At 46.4% G+C, this 23,126-nt stretch overlaps 1 protein-coding gene across 1 annotated transcript in view; it reads right to left on the bottom strand.

The window, feature by feature from the left end:
* GSTT1 (glutathione S-transferase THETA 1) overlaps window positions 1-21,961 on the bottom strand; it is a 45,955-nt gene extending 23,994 nt beyond the window's left edge. Inside the window, exons 1-3 of the mRNA XM_087378503.1 lie at window positions 21,804-21,961; window positions 21,498-21,571; window positions 8,537-8,597 (exon numbers count right to left, since the gene is read on the bottom strand). Of these exons, the coding sequence (XP_087234629.1) occupies window positions 8,537-8,597; window positions 21,498-21,571; window positions 21,804-21,871 (203 nt within the window). The 5' untranslated portion in view covers window positions 21,872-21,961. The remainder of the gene's footprint in view (window positions 1-8,536; window positions 8,598-21,497; window positions 21,572-21,803) is intronic.
* Window positions 21,962-23,126: the final 1,165 nt, after the last annotated feature.

The raw sequence follows: 23,126 nt of genomic DNA, 5'->3' as shown, positions 1-23,126 counted from the left end.
GCAGAGAGCTTTGAAAGTGCTTGCCCGTAGGAAAAAAAATGCTCTTCAGATGTAGAGTGAGCTTCTTCAGTAGTGTATTTGTTTTGTTGCCTTCGAGTTTTGTTGCGGTTGAGAAAGCCAGGGTGTGTGACAGTTGAAAGATTGTGAGGATGGCAGAGGACTTTCCAGAGTTTTGGGGGATGCCATATGAAGATGCAGTGAGATTCTTGGAAAAGATGGAATTCACAGCACTTATGAAGGATAGGGCAACCCCTCAGATTCTGTTTCAGATCTTGAATTATTGTTTGCAGGGAGATGCAAAAGCATGGTTGCAGACTCAAATGACTGCCTTCAAGACTGTTCATCCTCAGCAGCAAAATCCGGAGTATACAGTGGTGAGAGCAGCTTTTCTTGCACGGTTTGCACAATCCAGGAGCCCTAATGAAGTATGGAAGGAGTTGTGCAAAATTCAGCAAAAGGATAGTCAGGATGTGGATCAGTATCTGATAGAGTTTGGTAGACTGTGGAGTCTATGGTGTGAAGCTTTAATTCCTGAAGTACCCCCGCAAATGATAAAGAGAGACCGGTTTGTGGCTGGTCTGGAGCCTTCACTCCGTCTGAAGGTGGAGATGAAGAATATTGATAGTTTTGAGGATGCAGTAAGAGTGGCTAGAGAGAAAGAATGGAAGGTTAAGAGACTAAGGCAGCTTGGTATGCAAGAGGAGCCTAAAACCCTGGTCAGTAGGCCAGAAATGATTAAGGCATATGTAGAGAGAGAGCCGGTGTCTATTCCTATGCGGGATGATTCCCTAAAAAAGGAATTGCATGAAGCTGTGGAGCTGATGAAAACACTCAGCCTAAATTGGATGGAGATTGCAGGAAGAAGCAGAGGTCAAAATAACAGGAGAGTTGCTATGGATGGAGGAGAAGGAAGTTCAGCTGATGCAAGGAGAGTACCAGATTATGTGATGAGCTGTCGACTGGAATTGGAAGAGGAGCTTGAGGAGACAGTCACAGATGAAGAGAGAGATTTTTTGAGTGAGACAGAGGAAGAGAGCATCTCATCAGAGGAAGAGAGTCAGTTGTCTTCACTGTTGAAGGAACCTGATGATGTAAAGGAGCTGGATATCATTACACTTATGAGTGGAGGCTCGTCAGTTGCTATGAAGGAGGGTGTTGCTCAGCTAGTTCTGTGTGAGGCGGTAGAAGAGAGCCCGAGAGAAGGGGTTGCTACCATAGATGGCAGAAATGTTGAGAGCCCATTAAAGGCAGCTAAGGATAAGTCTATGTGTGTAGATGATGATCATGCTCCAGTGTTGAGTGGTGATGATATGCCTATGATGGCTGAATGCAATCAGTTTGTGGTTGACACTGTGATTGTGCATACCGAGGAAGCTAAGATTTCAGGTTCAGCAAGTGAGGAAGAAAAAGGTGAAACTAGTGAAGATGAGAGCTCGATCATGTGTGACAGTGATGAAGCTGATGTGGTTATTACTGATAAAGTAAAAGACCTACAGACAGCAAGTGTTGATTGTGTGCATGCAAATTGTGATGAGTATGATGAGGTTAAGATTCAGTGTTTACAAGATGATGGTGATTCAGAGGATGAGATGGATTGTGTCCTTGATGATGCACTGGATGATATGTTAGTATTGATCTCTTCGAAAGAGAATGAAAACACCAGTATGCATGTTGAGAAGGACAGCAGTGATAGTGTGATTGATGATCAGCTGGATGCTTTACTTGATGGTACCCTTGTGGATTTTGCATGTGTGGTTGGCAATGACAAGAAAGAGTATGCTGGTATGTTTGAGCATTCTTCAGGTGGAAGAGATGTTTGTTTGCTCCTGGGTGATCTTGATAATTCATGTGATGGGTTAAGTTTTGCAACTTTCAAGGTTGAGGCAATAGGGTATGCCGAGAAGTCCCTAATCACAGATTATGAGCTGGTTGTGCCCGTGAGATCTGTGTGTGAGGTAGTGACCTCAAAAAATGTAGCTCATGAGAAGAGGAGCAAGACTCATGATATAAGTGTGACGGCTGATAGCCAGTGGAGTTGTGTAATATCCTGGCAAGATAAGATATGGGATCCTGGAGGCTTAGTGAGGAAGTGGATACATGGAAGGAGCTGGTGGCTACATCAAATTGGTGTGTTGTTGATTCCATTTGATCCAGGAGGATGGTGGATTATGCACATTTGGCAGTGGAGGGTTCAAAGTTATCCTTTTGATCCGGGAGGAGAAAAACAGAGGCATAGAGCACAAGTTTGCTTTGTTTTTGATCCAGGTGGTTTGCCGATGTTCTTCTTTAGCTGCTGGACATGAATGTCACAGCAGAAGAGAAGGGGTTGCTAGAGATGTGTGGATAAAAAAGGAAAAATATTTTTCACTTGTTGCATGTTGTTGGGTGAGTGCATAGCTATGTATATAGCTAGTTGGTTGTGGAAATGAGCTATGGATACTCTCATGAAGGACTCCACACTGATGATATATTGTCTTGAGATGGAAGACACTTCTACAGGGACTCTGGGAGATAATGAAGTGCAGTGAAGGAGCACCAAGCTAATCCAGAGCAGTGTGACGGGGTTTTGTTGTGGGATGACATGTACTCTTCATAGTTGTGTGATAGTCTGTGGGGAACTGAGCATTACATGCTGGTTAGCAGGATATGTGCAAAGGTGGAGTGCCTAAGGTTGAGTATAGGCAACTAATTGCCTTGGTATAATTTGAAGGAAAGAGTGGGAGAGTGGTGAAAAAGTAGAAGGTGACGTGGCCATAATCAAAAAAGCATGCATACAGGTGGCTACGTGATGAGGAAGAGCAAGCTTCTGGATGAAGGATGGCGGAAGGGCTCAGAAGGAGCTTGAAGATCGGACGCGAGGGAGGATCATAGAAGAAGGGAGAGTTTCGTGAGCTCTGGGGGCCGGAGAGAAGGCAGGCTGGGGAATGGTCCTGAGAGTTGGAAGGTGGCCTGGGGAAAGCCTCTCGGGTTCAGAGGCCATAGACAGGGAGAAGTCGGGTGGGTGGCTCGCAGATGTTGGAGCGGAGGATTGTGGGTGGCTCAGTACGTACGATTGAGCTGAGCGCAGAAGCGTGGGCTGTGTAGGGGAGGTACGTGATGCAAGGCTTCGAGAAGGACTGAGCGGGAGATGTATAGCTGGAGCGAAGCTGTAGTTTGAAGGGGAGGAGCATATGTAGGATTGAGCGAAAGGATTGATGCTGGAGTAGAACGCAGAAGGGCTGACCGTGGTTTGCGGATGCAGAGTGGAGTTGAAGGCTGGAACGAAGGGAGCTATGGCCTGGGGCTTGTAGACGACGAGAGGCCAAGGGCTTCGGGTGCTCCGTGAAGAGGGTAGCTGCTGTGCTCTGGACCCTTGAAGGTGACGTGCGATGGGGGTCTTGCTCAAAGGTTCGGTGAGCTCGTAAAGGTCGTGCAGGAGCAGGAGCCAGAAACCTGAGCGTGCAGTCATTGTGGTGAGAGGTTCTGGAGGTGACTATGGAAGCCTGAGGTTTATTTGATTGAGGGGTCTGGCTTGGTATCCAGAGAGGATTGTAAGCGACGGAGAGTATGCACGTTGTGCTTCTTGGTCTCATGGAAAGGTGTTGCTACGTCTCGGGCAGTTTATTTGGGAAGATGCATGAACTCCATGATCTCTGTGAGGATGAGGAGATACGTGGAAATGGAGATGAACGATGAGCTGCAGTGGACTAGTGTGAAGAGTCACGGGCGGTTGCTCTTACTAGTTTTCTTGGCTGTGAGAAGCTTAGCTATTATGGAGGCTTGGGTGGAGTATCCTCAGTGACAGAGACTTCATGAACTCGTATGCAAAGAGATAGCGGGATAAAGGAATTGCAGGCTATTTTCACGTAGGAGCGGTGAGAAACCCGTGAGCGATTGAAGGTCTTGGGAAGAAGCTTGTTCGGTGAGCAGGAGGACTATGGAAAGAGAGCTATTTGGAAGGCCAAAGTGACTGAACCGATTGAAGAAGTGGGCTGAGAGAATAGGATGGACAATCATGTATAGAAGCTGAAGTACCTTGGTTTGAGGAAGCATGAGCTGCAACAAGAATGTGGTTGGGCTTGCATGAGATTAAAGAGGCTGAAGTCTTTGCTTGAGGTGTCTTTTGTGTGGGTTTGTATATGGTTGACTATGAGCTATTGCTTAGTAAATGGCAGGCTGCATCATTTATGGTACTTGATGTTGATCTTGGGAAGACATGATAAGATGTCTGACTTCTGACCGTGGCCATTTTGTGGGTTGGATGCATTTGAAGCTGAATGCTTTCAGAGTTATTGAAGGAAGGAGTCCGCTTGTGATGGGCTGTGTGGTCCACTGCATTTTTGTTTGAGGTTGTCTGGCTCTGGAGAAAATGTATCCAAGAGTGAGTTGTCTCAGGAGATCTATAGAGAGGAAAATGTTGATTGAATGCCTTTTGCCTTGTGATTGTGTTGTTCGGGTGTTTTGAACGTGGATGAGTGTGGCTGTGAAGGCGGGTTAGGCTCTACTACTTTTGTCCATCCACCGTCCCTTGAGGCTGTCTCACATTATGGTATCTTCCTTGTATAAGGTTTTGATGCCCCCACCTTGGGCTTCAGATAAGGCAAATCAACCTGCCCCTTGGATTCATCAATATGCTAATACTCTATGGCATATCAGGCAGCCCCTTTCATGGTGGCGGAAGAATCCCTGACTATTATGGAGGTGTAAAATGCCTTTGAAACAAAGACTTTTTCTTTGGATGCATGACCGGCACATTGTTAGTGGGAATCACACTTGCCAAACGTCACATTGCACCACCCACCTGTTTACGGTGTCACACTCCTTCAGAGACTGTCCCTCATTTGCTTTGGCATTGCCCGTCTACTCGGAACCTCCTTTGGAAAATTTCAGATCATCTTCGCCTCCGTTTCCCGAGTCACATATTTGGGAAACATTTTTGGCTATTTGGCAGATTTAGGAGGCCTTTATCTCAATATTCACTCTTTCTCTCATGGGTGAGATATTGGGCTCTTTGGACAATCTGGGAAGAGCACAATTTCGCATACTTGGGCCGCCAGTTTCAAAAGTCATATGAATCTTTTAGAGCCTCATTGCGGCAATCTTTATATGATGCCTGCCATGAGGGTGATATGCATGCATCTTGCATTGAGCTTTTCTTTTTATGCTTCTGATCTGTGGGATACTCTCCATTCTTGGAGACTTTTCCTCTTGTAAAGTTATGACAATATAAATACAATGCACTGGATTTTCCCCAAAAAAAAAAAAAAAGTGTGTGTGTGTTTGTTGTTAAAGGTACTATGCTTAGATTGTCTCCAAAAATGATGGTAATAAATTGAGTCTATGATAAAGGTTCCACCAGTCCTTTCATGTGCCCTGCCTAGAGCAACGAGGGATAGACTAATGTAGGTTGTCATGAGTGGTCAAGCTCTCATATCAAGTCTGATTGTGAGTTTCGTGTGCTAGCATCATTGCATTCTTTCGTATCACATGATTACAATCTTGAGCCCAAATGACCATGGTTGATGAAAGTTTTTCTCAGACATCTTCACCTTTGCTCTGGAAAGGAATTTGTTGAGGACTTGAAGCTTCATGTATGCTTGTATGTGGGCTCGTTTGTGAGTCTATGCGTGTTTGTGTGTGACTGTGTGAGTGCTTGTTAGTGTGTAGTACTAGGTGATCTAGTACTAGTCTATGTGAGTGAGTCTTGTGTGAGTGCCATGTGTCATCATGGGACTTATCCCATATGCACTAGGTGCTAGAGTGTGTGTGAGTAGCCTATATAAAGGCTTGTACTTCACTTGTCATTATACACTTGATGAGTGAATGAGAGCCTTTTCATTATGTCTTCATTTTGCATCATTTCCTCATACCCTAACCTTCTCTCTCTCTCTCTCTCTCTCTCTCTCTCTCCACCATGTTTCTAACATGGTATCAGAGCCATAGCCCTACCATAGCCATAGCTGCCACATCATCCTAGACCTAACCCTAACCCTGATTCGAAACCCTAAATCTGCTTCAGCCTCTTCTACAGCCTGCTGCTGCCTAGGGTTTCTGCACCACAGCTCTCCATTGTCTCTCCTCTTGCAGCCGCCACAACTTCTCCTCAGTTCCGCCTCTCTCAGCCCACCTAGAACCTCCACAGCCAGCCGTACAGTCCGTACTGGCTGTACGGACTGTTCCGTACTGTCTCCGCCTGCTGCACCGTACCAGTTCGGCAGCTCCTGCAAAGTGCGCCTGCGCATGAGTTTTTCTAGGGTTACTTCGAGGCCATTTCAGAGCTTTTCAACGCTTAAGACAGCCTCAACTTGCTGCTGCTGTGTATTCGACCACATGTGAGAGATTTGTGCAGCACTTGGAGGCCTTTGGAGGCATTTCCGACGTGTTTTGAGCTTGCTGCTGCATAACCACCTTCAGTACAGGCATTTTCGAGCTGCTTTGAGGCCTTCACCATGTCTACATCAGCTGTCTTCTGCATCAGATAGCTGCTACACTGCAGCTTTCAGACCTGCTGCAGCAATTCAAGCAGTTACTACGACCACAAGAGCTCCATTTCTAGTTCAGTTCTGCATTTCGAAGCATATTCTTGCTGCATTTCCAGGCTGCTCATCTCTTTCAAATCCCTATATGGAGCCTCATCCTCATGGTGAAGACAACTCCGCTAGAGATGACCAGCATGACAAAGCAATGGCCCTTCTTGGAGTGAGGTTGGATAATCAGCTGCTTCATCAACTTGACCTCACTACTTTAGTTACCAGGATCAAAGCCAAGCTCGAGAATATCTACGCCACATCTACTGGAAATGAGGAGCAAGCTCTATCTGCTATATTACATGATCTATCCCTCTCTGAGGTGGTAGAGATGATAAGTGATGCTATGTGTGTTTGTGTTGAGTCAAATAAAGGTTCTCAGCCTTATGATTGTATTGTGCTTCACTTTGGTTGATGGTATTGACCACCCAGTTCAAAGTAAGGGGGGATGACGAGTGATAGTTTGCCCTTGCCGGTCGCAAGCTGACTGAGAAGTCACTATCACACGGGAGGTGTTGGATAGTTGGACTTGCTCTTTGCAGTATTGCAATGGACGGGGGATCGGTCTACTCTTGCGTGTTGGGTCTCACACCTCTTTGCTCTGAAGGGAGGTGTTGGAGATATCATAGTCAAAGAGTGTGGTGATGTGATGTGTTAGTGTGTAGTACTAGGTGATCTAGTACTAGTCTATGTGAGTGAGTCTTGTGTGAGTGCCACGTGTCATCATGGGACTTATCCCATATGCACTAGGTGCTAGAGTGTGTGTGAGTAGCCTATATAAAGGCTTGTACTTCACTTGTCATTATACACTTGATGAATGAATGAGAACCTTTTCATTATGTCTTCATTTGTGCATCATTTCCTCACACCCTAACCCTCTCTCTCTCTCTCTCTCTCTCTCTCTCTCTCTCTCTCCACCATGTTTCTAACAGTGAGTGGTTGGTGTGATGTGTGTGTGATCTAAGCCGTGATGTCAAGAGGAAAGCCACATGCGCTAATTGAGAGAATCAAGGAGTTATTTTAGGAGGAATCCTTGACTCCTTAACCTTGTATCAAGAGGCTATTGATCATGAAATAAACTATGTATGTTTTGTGTTGCCTACACAATGCCTACAATTCCCGCGATGCTTCCTTCTTTTTTGCATAGCCGAGTCAATATTGTAAAGATAAAATTGTCTCAAGCCCTCTCCATTCACCATGATTCCATGATCTAACTTGTTATGACCGTTGTGCAAGATAGCCAAGTTTGAAGCAAAGCACGAATCTTGTTCTTGCTGTAACTACAAGGCTACAAACAATAAAATGGACAATAAGCATAACTCAAGTCTTCCACCACGTGCAAGTCTATATGTAAGCAATCATGGATCCTATGCATGCACCGGGGGTTTCTCTCTCTCATTCCAGTTACATTCACGCTTCCCAAGTCAATATTGGCAAGCTAGTGAGAGAATGATGAAATCCTCATGCCCATTTCATTATGGCATCCCCTTTTCACAAGAACCTGGTAAGAGTTGTTAGTTTTCTCTCCATTCACCTTGGAGTTCAACAGACTTCCATTGCAATGCCTTTGTATAAGTGTGCAATGAAGTTGGTAGTGTCTATTGGTATTGCAGCCATTAAGATAGACGAGATAATACAGATCACTGCAACAACCATAGCCATTTAGCTATACCTTGCAAATTGAAGAATAGCTGAAGAATTTCAAAGGTGTAATCATATTGTACTAAAGTGTAAACCGATCTGCATTCATTTTTGTTGTCTACTTAAGTACAGCTAGTTTGGCCTTCCCTAACCAAGCATGCATTGAAACCAAGAAACCATATAATGTGCATTAGCTCTCGTGATGCTAACTGATATCATTCTTGCACTTTAAACCAATATGCATTAAAATTTCATATGTTCAAACTACAATCAAATATTGCCAGCACAAGAAATCTAGTAAAGGAAGAAACAAAGAACCCTTGATAAGAATCGGAGGTCCACGTAAAGAAGGTTTAATCTACTTAGTACAGTAGATTTTACGAACATACCTCTCAAAGAGTGTGAATCCATCTTCATCAATCGCAGGAACAAGACCCATTGGATTGATAGCTGTCATAAGAAGATCAATATTCCAACCCAAAAAAACCAAACAAAGATTAGTTAGGCACAAAAAGCAATTATTAAAGAAATATCCATCTCATACAATGTGAGAGAACTCACTCCCTAATTTGTAACTTACTTTTATTTATTGGAAATTTACTTCTATGGAAACAACTACAAAAACCTTCAAAAATTTTGTTATTTTTATAACCTAATTCATCTACCTTAGAACTTTATTTTATCAAAACACAACGAAATTCTAGGAGTCTAGAATAACTTTTAAATCAAGCTTGTTATCACCCCACAGTGTTGCTTTGTACCGGACACAATAAGCATGTGCAATCTAAACACAATCAAATCCCATCTCTAACTTCGTGCATAGAGCTTCTCTACATGCATTAAATCAATGGACACGTTACAAAACATCAACTCACCCTTCCCCGTCCCTCATCCTTGCCTTGCCCTGTCCCCTTCTGTGGGTACGTTGCGGCCTAGGGCACGCACCCCCGCCAGCCTACGATGGTAGAGGGAGCCCAAAAGCCACTCTTCGGGCTCCCGTTAAGGTCCTTCTCTCCCTGAAAGAAGCAACAGGTGCAACATGCAGTTCAATCATTGCAAGACAAAGCAGTGAGATAGGCAAGATTGTGCACCTCACACCTATGAGGCAACAGGTGCGTGGCTGGATCCACGACGAGCTTGGCACTGGAGGGTGATCACATTCAGGAGGTCAAAATCTACGGAAGGGGTGTCTCCGGATACCACCCTGACCCTCATGGGGCAAAGCCTGATCTTCCTCGGCCCTCACTTGGTGTATCTTTTCCCGTGGTACCATGGAATTACCATAGAGGATATGGACACGACACATCGTGTCCCCCACTTTCCAGTGATGCTCCGCTTTCGAATGCTCCCAAGAGAGTATAGGGGTATCCTCCCGTCCATTAATTGAGCTTTTGGCACGGTATTGGAGTCCTAACCAGACACAACAGATACAGTTGTGGCAAAGAACAGGGTCCCCAAACTTCGGCTAGTGGTGGAGTGCCCAAAGTCGTCGCTCTCGAGGGGGGGAGCTTCATCAAAGGGTGGAGATCTCAAGGCTTCCAAGCCAGTGCCTTCGGTGCCAATTGATGGGGCACGTGGAAAGAGATTTCCCTAGAGGTCAAAGATGAGCCCCCCCTCCCCCCCACACCAGCAAATGCACTAGAGCCCACAGAGTGCGCCACATGCAACGGAACCTCAACGGGTTTTAGCCAACACCAGCATTAGCATGAGTCCCAGACTCTTTGAGTGGAGCCATCGGAAAGGAGGTGGACCAAAGTTGGGAAGAAAAAGACAAAGCTTCATCAAAGGGTAGAGATCTCAAGGCTTCTAGCCAGTGCCTTCGGTGCCGATTGATGGGGCACGTGGAAAGAGATTTCCCTAGAGGTCAAAGATGAGCCCCCCCTCCCCCCCACACCAGCAAATGCACTAGAGCCCACAGAGTGCGCCACATGCAACGGAACCTCAACGGGTTTATAGCCAACGCCAACGTTAGCATGAGTCCCAGACTCCTTGAGTGGAGCCATCGGAGAGGATGTGGACCAAAGTTGGGAAGAAAAAGACAAAGCGAAGAAAGCAAGGTAAACGGAACACAGAACAAAGGCAAAGGCAAGGGAGAAGTTGTGGGCAAAGAGCAAGGCTACTTCCCGCAAAGGGACAGCTCCCTCAGTGCGCCCTCAAATGCAAGAGGATGAGACTCTCTTCGGCCTTCCGGATGTCATCCTGCTTCAACATGTATCCACTTGCTTTGTACTATTTCTTTTTGTTTTTCAATAGTATGCTTATTAAGAAATGAAATGTTTTCCTACTGTTCAGTTACGGACAATGGGGACTAGGTCTAGCATTTGAGGGTGGACCCCCTTGCTTGGGGTTATGGGCATTAGTGACCCACAAGAGTGATGGCCTCTTTGAGAGGGACATATGGAAACCACACCCCACCTGAGTACCCAAACATGGGACCAATCAAATGCACAGATTGCATACCGACCTAGGAACCATTCAAAAGAATGTTCCCTGAGCTTTGGGTGTGGGCTTGGCAGCATGCCAAGAGTAATGGAGATACAAGATAAGACGACAAACAAATGAGCTCAGTATGGCTCAATTATGACCTTAGAGTACATCAATAGATAGTCTAAGCTGTTAGGAACCCGTGGGTGCGATCAGAATTGAATTCTGACAACTTTGAAATTTTAGGGTTTTTGGGAGTGACACGTGGCAGACTGCCACATGGAATCTGAGCTGGCAGGTCAGTCCACCTATCCCACACATGTGGCAGCATGCATGGCAAGTGGCAGGGCATGTAGGCCAAGTGTTTGGCCCCAAATCTGGTAGATTTGGGGCAGGTTGTGGGCTGTCCTCTTTGGGACTGCAGCCCACCAAAAATCTGGGACAAGTGTCCACCTTCCACTCTAGGCCTGGAGGGGGGGCTGAGCCTATAAAAGAAGGCCTCTCCCCTTCATTCCTCACATAAAAATTTCGTCACTTTTCTTCTCCCTCCTTTTGGATGATGCAGCAGAACCTCTCCAGCTCCTTGGGTGCAGCCAGCTTCTCCCCAGGCCATTCTCTCAGCCCTTTTCCCAAAATCAAATACCCCTACTTGTTTCCCTGCCAGTGGAGGGGCTAGTGTGATCGACTATGCATTGATTGGTTTGGAAGCTTGCCATCTCATTCACAATTTCTCACTTGGCTCAAAGTCCCCTGATTCAGATCACACACCACTATATGTGGAGCTTAATATATTACTTGCCAAGGCAACTTTAGAAGAGCGCAAAACAGTTGAAGGCAACTATCATATAAATGAGGCAAAGAAGGTGGAGTACGCTGAAACTCTAGAGACGTGTCTGCTGGGAAAACAGAAAATTGGGTGGACAGAATTGAAAAATGCTATTCTCATTACAGCCAAGTCAGTTTTGGGGTACAAAAAGAGCAATAAAGAATGCAAGAAAGGGCTACCATACAATGTTTGGTTTGATGCTGAGTGCAAGGCAGCTAGGAATGCACTAAAGGGGATCCCAATGGGGGATGAGAAAAGAGCAGCTGAGAAACAGCTCCATGCACTTACACGTAAAAAAAGACATGCACATATTGTGAACAAGGAATGGACTGATGCAATTGATTTTATCAAGCATCCTAGAAGAGCATGGAAAGGAATTAAACAAAGGTCAAATGACATTATGGGAGATTTTACAGAAACACAGATGCTGGAATATGCTCAACAGCTCTACACACATCCCAAGGCTCGGCCCATGGTGAGCATACCTCTCAGCAGTAATACTCAGGGTCTTTTCTCATTGAAAGATGTACAAGATGGCCTCAAGAAAATGGTAAATGGAAAGGCAGCAGACACTCTACACCTAGTGGCTGAACTCATTAAGTGGACCAATGAGCACACGCAAAGGCACATAGCAATGGCACTAAATCAGGCTTTGATGAATGGTTTCCCAACAGAATGGCAAGAGAATTGGATCAAACCAATCTACAAAGGGGGTGACCGCAATCAATTAACAAATTACAGAACAATTATGGTATGTTCCACTCTAGCCAAACTATATAGCACAATAGTAGAGGCAAAATTGAGTGCTTGGGCAGAGAAAGAAAATAAAAGAGCAATGGGACAAGCTGGTTTCAGACCAAAACACTGTACAGTGGATCACCTAGTCACTCTTCGAGTTTTGATGGAGGAAAGCCGCCTCAAGGGGAAGCCACTCTTCTGTTGTTTCATTGACTTTAAGAAGGCATTTGATACAGTGCCTAGGGATGTGCTATGGGAGAGAATGGAATGCATAGGGGTGCCCGAGGAAATAAGGTTTGCTGTCTTTAGACTTTATGAGAAAGTAAAATGTCAACTAAAATGTAAGGATGGGATGTCAAAAGAGTTCTATAGTAATATGGGGGTAAAACAAGGATGTCCGCTCTCACCCACTTTGTTCGGCCTATGCATTGATAGACTTGAGGAGTTGGTGAATGAAGAAGCATGTAAAGATGAGTTATACAGCCCTCATCTAGCAGGTCTCGTGATTTGGTTGCTTCTTTACGCAGATGATGTGGTTGTTTTCACTGATAGTGAAAGTAAGATGCAAAAAATGATGGATATCTTCAGCATATTTTGTGCAGAGAGTGGGATGGCTATTAATGTCAACAAAACTAAACTCATGATAGTCAAGACTATACAGCCAAGCAGCCCCCTCCAAATCTTATATAAAGGACAACCCATTGAGACAGTGCACTGATTCAAATACTTGGGTATTGAAATCCCCGCCAATAATAGATGGAACAGCTGTGTGCAACGGAGACTTGATGCAGGATGGGCAAAATACTTCCAATTTGAAAATGAGTGCAACAATAGCAATACGAGAAGGTGGCAAGTACGAAATATGATCTTTGGGGCATATGTGATACAGACAGTACTCTACAGAGTAGAGGTATGGGGTGGGAGTATATCTCCATCAACGTGGAATGAGATAGAGAAAATGCAAAAGTCTTTCATTAGGAGGCACCTGGGCATCAAGGCTACTACACCATACTCTTTGTTACTCCTAGAGACAAGATGTATACCCATAGAGCTACATGCTCTGAAGAGAGTACTCAGATACATCACAAAGGTCAAGTGCATGGATAATGAAAGGCTACCAAAGAGAGCATGGAATGAAAGTCAGAAGCTTCAAAAGACAAACAAGGGCAAGATTTTGACATCCGGATGGGCACAGGACCTTAAAAAATGGTTCAAGAAGTGGGAAGTAGAAGAGTATTTAGACTACTCTTCAGAGGAGATTAATGAAGAGGCTTTTCATTATGACCTGCTGAATGCACTACACAGGAAATGGCAAACAGCAGAAAACAAAGATAAATTTGAGTACTATCGCACATATATCAACCCCGAATATTGGTCAATTTATACAGGAAGGGAGACAACAACGCAGAAGTACATATGTACACCTATAGCAGTGCATAAACGGAGGGCTTTAGCCTCACTTCGCACCCGATCACACCAGCTGCAAATAGAAACAGGGGGATGGAAAAAGATGCCAAGGGAGAGTAGAATATGCCAACTATGTGATCAAGGTATGGTTGAAACAGAAGAACACATGGTAATGATATGCCCTCACTATGCACACATTAGGGAAGAGTTCAATCACCTCCTTGAGGGACATAACAAACTGGCTGATTTGCTGCATAAAGGGTCACCTTCAGCTTTAGGAACATTTGTGTATAAGCTCTTCAAGCATAGGAATCCACCTGAATCCTAGAAGGTGTTTTCTCTTTCCACCCTCCCATCTTCGGGAGGAGCTTTCATGTACTTGTGATATTGTATTGCTCAGGTCCCATAGGCCGGTTTTGGTCTTCAGAGGACGATAATATATTCTTCTTCTTCTTCTTCTCACCTCAGCAGCACTTTCTCTCTCTACAACAGCACATTCTCTCTCTACAGTTCCAGCCCCTCCTCTCCAAAAATCTGCCACCTCTCAGCTCTTCTGGAACAGCAGCAGCATCCTCTCTCCTTCTCCTAGCCTGGAGCAGCCACAGCCCCTTTCTCTCTCCTGCTGCAGTATTTCTCTCTCTACTGCAGAATTTCTCTCTCTACTGTTCCAGCCCATTTCCCTTGCAGAAATCTGCCTTTCTGTGCACCTCTGAAACAGCAGCAGCTCCTCTCTTACATCCCCTCCCTTGGGATCAGCATTGGCACTCTCTCTCTACAGCTATCACTCCATAAAAACTTTCTCTCTCTAGCCTACAGGCTGTTTTTCTAAGCTGTTCTCATTCCAGCCCCATTTCCACACTCTCCTCACCCAAGGTAGCTTCAGAGGCATCAAGGACTTCATCTACAAAAGGGTCAAGTCACGAAGGGAGCCTGTATTGTCAAGTTTATCTCATTTACAGCACTGTTTCATGTTGTTTCTATTATCTTTCTAGAAACTAGTGCTTGTCTCTAATGTTGGATGTAAGTGGTGATTGTTGCAGGCTTCTTCCTTGTGGATTGGGCAAGCCAAGAGTTGAAACCTGAGCTTGGAGTCGTCCTTTTTGTTGTCTACCTTACACATATGCTCTTGAGTCTTGTATCTAGGTCCTAGGTTTTCACTGAGTTCATCAGTTTGGAAGGTGCATTGCACCTTGGTCTTGTATCTCCATTTTCAAGAATAAAGTGAGCCTGGATAAGGGGGGGGGGGGGGCCGTCTTGGCCCCTCAATCATATTGCATTTTCCAATGATGTCACTTTGTGTTTAAGCTGTATAAGTCTTAATTCCAGCTTAATTGCAAACTCTTAAGTTCAAGTATATGTGTTTGGCAACTCGCAATCATCTCATTCAAACGCCTGTGCAAAATCCGATGTCTGAATTGATAGAAAGCACCGAGTAGTTTACACCGGAGGACCCTTAGGGGGCTAGGGCCCCGGGCACACAAGTTCAGCAGCAAGATGCGGGATCCTCTGAGGTTCCTGTGTCAGCTCATCCTCCCCCGCCTGTTCTCCCCAACCACCCCCCCTCCCTCACATCCTCCGTCCCCTCTGCCCCTACCTCCTACTACAACATCCATCACCACCCAGGCCCCCACTCCCCCGCTCCACCCCCTCCCGCTTCCCCTTCTATCATAGCAGCCCCTCCTCCTCTGCCTCCTCCACCCCCAGCTCCTCCTCTAGGCAAGAGGTGGTCCCTCAGCTTGCGAGCGGGGAGGAAACTGAGGCCTCTCTCCCCACCTTGCCCCCTTAGGAGGAGACTCCCCCCCAACAGCAGCAGACCAGATCTTCCCAGGACAAGATCTCTTTGACCACGTCTGTAGCCCCTTCTTTCAGTCACCGGGTCCAAGACCACGCCCTGGACAACCTTTGCCAAGGGAGTTCTGGAGATTGGGACCAAAGAACTATTGAGTTCCCCGATGCGTATCCTCTGTCCCTAGGGATGATCGTGTTGATTCTACAGCCCCTTAAAGGGGGCTCTATCGGCGTGGTTGACTCTTGTATCCGCTTGTTTTGGGGACTTCACTTCGCATCCACTGGAGAGGAGCAGTAGAACCCATTGCTTTTCAATTGCATGATGAGTGACTAGATGTATCGCAAGATGGAGCAATGGATGGGCCCAAAGGGGATCAACCTATGGCTAAACCATGGACACTCTACCATTTATTAGCTAGGCTTTTCCGCATCGAGACCAGGAGAGGGCTTGGCAGTAACAATAATCCGTCTGCCCCCAGAGGTGGAGATCACGCATTCGACCTATTGGACACTTCAATAGTGCGCCGACAAGTTTGGGGAGATGTTTCCTTCATGATGCAGTGGGCACAGAAGCCAGGCCTTGAACCGGTCATGCCCCTCGTGCCAGACACACGGATACAGACTACTCCCCTTCCAAGCCCCACCGGGGCCCCGAAATCATAGAAGTCTGAGACTGTGGTGCAAGCTCCCACACACAGACGATCCTTGTTTACTATGTCATTTGACCCATGTGCTGGACCATGGTCAATTGGAATGTGCACGGTCTCCATGATCACGCAAGGAACCAACCACGATACTTGTTACTCCGGCAGGAGTTGCTGAGGGCAATGGTAGGATGAGCAGTGGATTTCCTTCTAGTTCAGGAGCATTTGTTTTCAGCAACAATTATCAACCGTCGTCATCACTTGCTTTCGAGGAGAGGCCAAGAGGTGGTCTCCTAGAGTAGGCCGCAGCAGAGGAGTTTGCATTTCAGCATCTCAAGCAGTGGCACCGAAGGTGTATGATTAGGAGGAACTTATCACGGGTCAAGCAGTTTGGATGGGCCTCCGCATGGGTGAGTCCAGGATTGGCACCCTGAACGTCTATGCACCAACCTACCGACAGCACAGCCCGGCCTTTTGGAGAAGCTTGACGAAGTGCTTCTAGGATGTAGACTCTTGGATTGTTGGGGGCGACTTCAACAATCTAGAGTTCGAGGAGGACAAACAAGGAGGTGCTTCATACACAAAGATGCCGGAAGAGAAGTTCATCTTTGCAGTCAAGGGTAGAGACTCGTGGAGGGAGGTAGAGTTCACTAGAACCCCGGGCAGCCTACTCCTTTCCTTCGGATAGAGGAGACGCGATGGGCTACTTGAGAACCTAGACCGATTCTATGTTGGGGACTGAGCGCTACATAGAGAAGTCCCTACAAGGATGTTGGGGTTTGTCAATGTCCTGCCTCTCCATAGGCACACTTGTGATCCTATGTGTGTGCTAGAGGGGTAGTTAGGTGTGTTAGGTGGAGCTAGATGCTTCTAGAGGATAGGGGAGAGATTCTAGGAGCTTGGTGGCCTTTGGTATGAGGTCATCTATGATGTCAGTATGGATGTAGAGGTAGCCTACATATGGCCCTCATTTCTCTTCATTCTATGAGACAGTTCTTCATTTGTGTCCATCTTCTTGTCTCCATTTTGCTCAGCTTGCTCGTTTCCAACATGGTATTAGAGCAGTACCAGCCTCCTTGAGCCTGATCCCACCACCTCATCATCATCTTCTCCTCTCCCCCGTTGCTCACTCTCACTCTTTGCATCGTCTTTTGCTCATCAGAGCTCGCGACCCTCAGCTATGGCGTCTCCCCCCTCCTCGTCCTCCTTGCCTTTTCGGAGGCCTCTTCGGTAAAAAGCAGCAGCAGCAACCACAAGCCCAAGCAGCCTTCTCCGCCAGTGTCTTGCATAACGCAGACCACATCTTCTCCTTTCTGCAGAAGTCTAAATCGCTCCAATTTCTCTCGTCAAGGACAACACCAGTAGAATAGTATTGCTTGTTCCACGTAACAGATGATAAGCACGAGGTGAGGACGAGTTTCTTCACGGATGATGTATTGGCACAAGCCTCCACGAGGTTAAGCACGCCCCTGGCCTCGTTATCAATAATTTCAGCCAGGTAGTCTCGGTTCCCATTTATGTCATAGTTCGGAGAGGGCATGTAAAAAATTCCGTCACAGCCTGCGAACAGCTCCTACAGACTACAGTAGTCCATAAGATCGACTTCAGCAAGCTGCAAGCGTTCTTTCACACCGGGAGGTCTACGCTAACGGTGAAGTAGACAGGCGAATCTCACTCTGGATTTTGATCAGCTGTTCCATCTCATCCTTCTGAAATATCACAGCCGATTCAGTATTGCTCCTTCCGCTCGTTGAAGTCATTGGTTGATTCGTTCTACCATTGTCGAAAGGAAAAAAGGCCTGCTGCACCGTAACCATACCTTGTGATTCTTTGGCCCTCTTCAGCGGCCTTGGGAGCTCATGATCCGTTCCGCCCTCGACAGCGGGTTGCTGGAAGAAGTCCATTCCTTATCAATATTTGTAGCCCGCCTGGGTCCCCGCGAGTTGAAGCAGCGCTAAACTACAAGCATATGCATAAAAAAATTGTGGTCAAAGTTTGACAGAGATCTACCCTCTCATGGCACCTTCATTTGACTCCAAGTACAAGAAAAAGATGAAGGTCACATACCTAAGATATGCTTCTCTACACAACTATGGAGATGACAAGATAATTGTTCTCTCGAAGGATATGATTTTCACATCCACTTGTTTTACTTCTTTTATCATGGTACCATCTTATAAGGCACTAGACACTGCCCATGTGGTAAGACCTTGCCTTGACATGGATATTTTGCTTTGCTACAAGAAGAGGCTTCTTGTCAAGCCCACATCATCCAGGAGATGATGAGTATGTTTTTTTTTTAGCTCCACTTGTATCTCCCCTAGTTGTCAAGGTACTCTGCCTGGATAGTCCTCCAAAAAGATTGTAATAAACTGTGAATTCTTTGTCCTCACCTCTGGTCACCTATGATGTAGTCCATGTGAGTATGTGTTGTCCCCTTGGTACCTCCTGCAGACTTGTGTTTGTACATGCATGGGAGATAACCATTAGGGGGGGGTTTGTTTTTTGCCCTCATGGTACCTCTTGCAGACATTTTGTTTGTACATGCAAGGGAGATAACCATTGGGGGGGTTGTGTTCCCCACTCTGTATACCTTACACCCATGGGAACCCTTGCTAGCTTGAGATCCTAGCTAGTGATAAATCCATGACCACCATGAGATGGCATGTGACACCTTGTGCTAGCTGTATCCTTGACATAGCTTGAGGCAGCAGTCCCTTGAGGGGGGGTTTGTTGGGGTTTGTCAATGTCCTGCCTCTCCATAGGCACACTTGTGATCCTATGTGTGTGCTAGAGGGGTAGTTAGGTGTGTTAGGTGGAGCTAGATGCTTCTAGAGGATAGGGGAGAGATTCTAGAAGCTTGGTGGCCTTTGGTATGAGGTCATCTATGATGTCAGTATGGATGTAGAGGTAGCCTACATATGGCCCTCATTTCTCTTCATTCTATGAGACAGTTCTTCATTTGTGTCCATCTTCTTGTCTCCATTTTGCTCAGCTTGCTCGTTTCCAACAAAGGATTCTGACAGGCACCACTCTATCGGACCACTCCCCTACGGTGCTACACCTTGATAAGCCCCGTAGAGGTCTCCCCCAAAAGGAGGTTCGCATCGCACATGAGCTACTTCAGGATGATGAGGTGCAGTAGGCAGATGCAAGGATCTGGCAATAACCAGAAAGAGGGCCTATTGAGGGATGGGCTGCCTAGGTGGTGATGCAATTTAAACGAGCAGCACATAGCTACAGTCACAGCCCTCAGATGGAGTCAACCTCTTCAAGAGCGGAAGAGAGCCCTATAACGGGACCTAGCTTACATTGAGAGACTCAGAGAGCATGATTCAGGCTCTCAGTGGCTTAGTGATCGCTACGATAGTGCGAGGCTAGAGCTCCAGGCCACCGAAGTCCGACGTGCAAAGTTCTCGTATCATTCCTCTCGCACTAGGTGGATTCAACAGGGGATAGGATGACAAGATGACCAGGCGGCTATTTCAAAACACAGGGCCTCAATCACCAAGAACTCAGCTCCAAAGACTACGGAATGAGCATGGACGGATGCACTCGAACTCACAAGAGATCCTTGTTGAGATGACCACAAACTTCTACCGGCAGCTATTCCTGTCAGAGATGGAGAGCCCCTCGGACCTCTTAGCCAGGGACGCAGTCTGGGACCAGGTTCCATCAGTGGTCCTGATGAGCGTGAGCAAACAGCTATGCCCTCCCTCCCCAGAAGTGCCTTGGGGAGGACGGTTTGACTTTCGTTTTCTTCTGGAGTTTTGGGGAGGTCAACATTACCCGTTGAGGCAGGCTTGTCAGGAGAGCTTCAACAACGGATCACTCCCTCATTCTCTAAGCCGAGGTTGGATTTGCTTGATCACGAAGGGAGGAGACAGGTTCAATATTCACCAGTGGAGACCGATCACCCTCCTTGACACCACATACAAGATCTTAGCCAAGGTCTTGAGCTTGTGGTTGCATCCTCATCTTTCTAACATCATCCACGATATGTAGACAGGCTTTGTCCAGGAATGTAGCATCTTGGACAGCATTTTTACCTTTTGGGAGGCCATAGATTGGGCCAAGGAGGAGCCTCAGCCCCTAGCCATCATTCTAAGAAGGCTTATGATAGGGTGGGGTGGAATGGTCTTTTCTAGAGGGCACTATGCGTCGGTTGGGCTTCATAGACCGTTGAATCCGGGGGATTTCAACAATTTCTGTAGAAAGCTCTAGCTAGATGCTCATTGGCGGCCACACTAGTGAGACTCTCTCTCTTTCCCAGGTTTGCCCCCTTCTTCCTCTGTGTAGCCAAGGCGCTTAGCTATCTCCTGCGATTCCAGGCCGCAAGATTGACAAGGATGAGACTTCGATCTGGCAGGAGGAGGAGCTATTGGACTCATAGTTTGCAAATGACACGTATGTAGAGGGGTCAGCATTGAACCTGGAGGCAATCAGAGGAGTTTTGGCCTCAAGAACAAGGCAATCTGTTGCTTCGCTGTGATGTCGATTCCTGCCTAACAACCCAAGTATCTTGCTGTCCGCCCCCACGGAATCCATTGAAAACCAAAGGTTGCTTCCCAATCTCAAACCTCCTGGACCTCCTCCATACCTGTGAAGAAGCCCACCAACTTCGTCCAATTGATATGAGCCAAAGAGGCCTCATAATAGATGGACCGCTCACGGAGGAGTGCCTATAGGCCCTTAGCTCGAGCAGTTGAAAGTTGATGGGCGCTATTAGAGCTGCATGGAGGGGGTCTTGGAGACGATCCCGCACTGTCTCTAGAGCTACCAAAGCGCTCAAAGGATCTAGCTAGGCTTCTTGCAGATTGTGGCCCGGATCAGACTATCCATACATGGGACATGGCGGCCTCGTTGACGAAGGGGGGCCATGTCTTCCATATTGACGAGGTGTCTCCAACCTACAAGATACACAGACAGAGCATCCATCATATTGAGCTGCATGAGGCGATTCCTCCTTCCAAACACTGTCCTCCCTCGGCTCAAGGATGGTGTGTTGGAGACAATGGCCAGCATCACGGCATGGAACATTTCGATTGCACATTGCAGCCTAGTGATGGGAGGTCATCGAGTTCCACAGGCAGAAACTCTGGTTGCTATTTGGCAGGATATCATCTACACGTTGTGCACCATCTAGGAGCACGAGACATCCAACTCTAGAGTGACTCTAGAGCGTACCGTCAAAAGGCGGGAGCGTTTCTGCAAGGCATGGCCTACAAGGTGTTTTTACATTATCACGACGCGGGGGACTCGCTCACTACTCATGGGAATAAGGCTTTCATCTGTTCTAACGAGTCAACACGTTTCCCTTATCTTTTTTTTTTTTTTTTAAACCCAAAAAAAACAATGAATAATGGAAATGAAAACCATAGAAGGCGGCTGTTCCGAAGGGGCGGACTGGGAATAAAACCTCCGTCCCGTCACTACCTAGGGTATCTCAAGGACAGGGGCCAACCCCCAAGGGGTGGAGAAATGCATCAGCACCATCATCGCAAGATATCATGAGTCCCTTACATTTATACTCGGCTGTTTTATGCATGCCACTTGCCAGATCCACCGACACTACATCCACGTCGATTTTATTGACCCTGAAACAGCAAGACGCATGAATTCAGAGAGTATAATTCTAGATAAAGGCAAACCATCATGCTTCTATTTCTCAGGCTGGAGCTGACGTTCTAAGGTTCAACAGTATGGAGCAGGACTGCAAAGGATCTACAGCATGGAGCAAATCGTCTGTTTCTCGAGATCATGCAGGAACATTTCGATGCCGGTTTGACAAGTTTGGAGAAATGATTTGGAAAATAAAGCATCGCTCACAAGCAAAAGATGAGCAAAGCGCGAGAAGGCTGAGACATGCGATCCACGAAGAGACGAAGCTTCCCCATTGCGCCGTTCACGTTGGAATCGAGCGTAGCTGAGCTTGTGTGGTATGCTAGATTACTCGTGAGGCTATGTTACAAGTAGTCGTTTTCAAAGCCTTCCATCATGCATGACTAAAGCAACAAGACGATGTCATTCTTTGGTCATCTATGATGTAAGACTTTTTCCTCACGGGCGACTTTTTACTCCGCTTTACTTTTTTAGTGCTTTAGTGCTTTACCCGTGACCATTAGCTTTTGACACCGGGGCCGTCCCCATAGCTGTGAATTCGGGACCGCTTCCTCATCTTCAAGACGTTGGCTGCCTCGGGAGTACCCCAAACCCCCATCAGGGAGTGATGTGGCAATCACCTTAGTTTCCACACCGCCATGAATAGTGCATAAATCCGTATGCACAGTGCATAGTGGTTTTCATAGGCGGCGCCCTGGTTTCCTGCCTAGCGGGTGACCGGGACAAGGGCGACTATTATGCCTTCGCACTAACAACAACTGCATAAGCAATGATGCATTCTCACATACCGTGTCGAAACCTATGAAGGCGGGGTATGGGGGCAACCTTTAAGGCCTTATGTTGGTTGTTTTACACACATTCTTGCAAAACCTACACTTCGGTATATTAGTAAAATTTCCATAGCGATCTCAAGCCCATGCAAGGGTCTATGGGAGCATGCATAATATTTGAGTTGGTGTTGTCTTATCAAAGGATTAATATTGTTGATAGAGTTTTGTTATTCCATTAAGCTATAGATGGTTTAGTCCACATACTACTTCATGTAACACCTTTTTGAGCCAATTTATAAATGGCTTATTCCTTAGTATGACTCATCACTTGATAACATATATTTATATTAATATAATGTGTAGTGGGCAATCGCTTCCTACTTCTTCCACCTCCTCTTTGTATCATTTGATCTAATGCACCTTGCTACTTTGCGTCCTAAGCACTAGAGGAGCAACAAGAAAAAACCACATTAATGGGCTCATAAGCATACTTACACTCAATAACATTACTACTCTTGAAGAGTTCCACCTACAGGTAGACAAAGATGTGGAAGCTATGTGGCTAATGGTGGCCATACTCAAGCATTTGACCCTACTTGTTGCAAGGAGAAAACGAGTGTGTGCATAGACCCAAACAAATAGGGCAAAGTACCTTGTAAGAGTGAAAATCGAAGTCCCAACCAAGAAGAGCAATCAAATGTGAAGAGCGAGAGTGAGTTCAAAGAATGACCCATCAAACAATACAAACCAATAGAGCAAC

This window comes from Dipteris shenzhenensis, chromosome 8, assembly GCF_047967505.1.
Source record: "Dipteris shenzhenensis isolate YYH24624 ecotype China chromosome 8, Dip_SZ_1.0, whole genome shotgun sequence".
Classification (NCBI taxonomy): domain Eukaryota; kingdom Viridiplantae; phylum Streptophyta; class Polypodiopsida; order Gleicheniales; family Dipteridaceae; genus Dipteris; species Dipteris shenzhenensis.
Note: the sequence above shows the minus strand (reverse complement) of the source record. Positions and strands in the feature narration are given on the sequence as shown.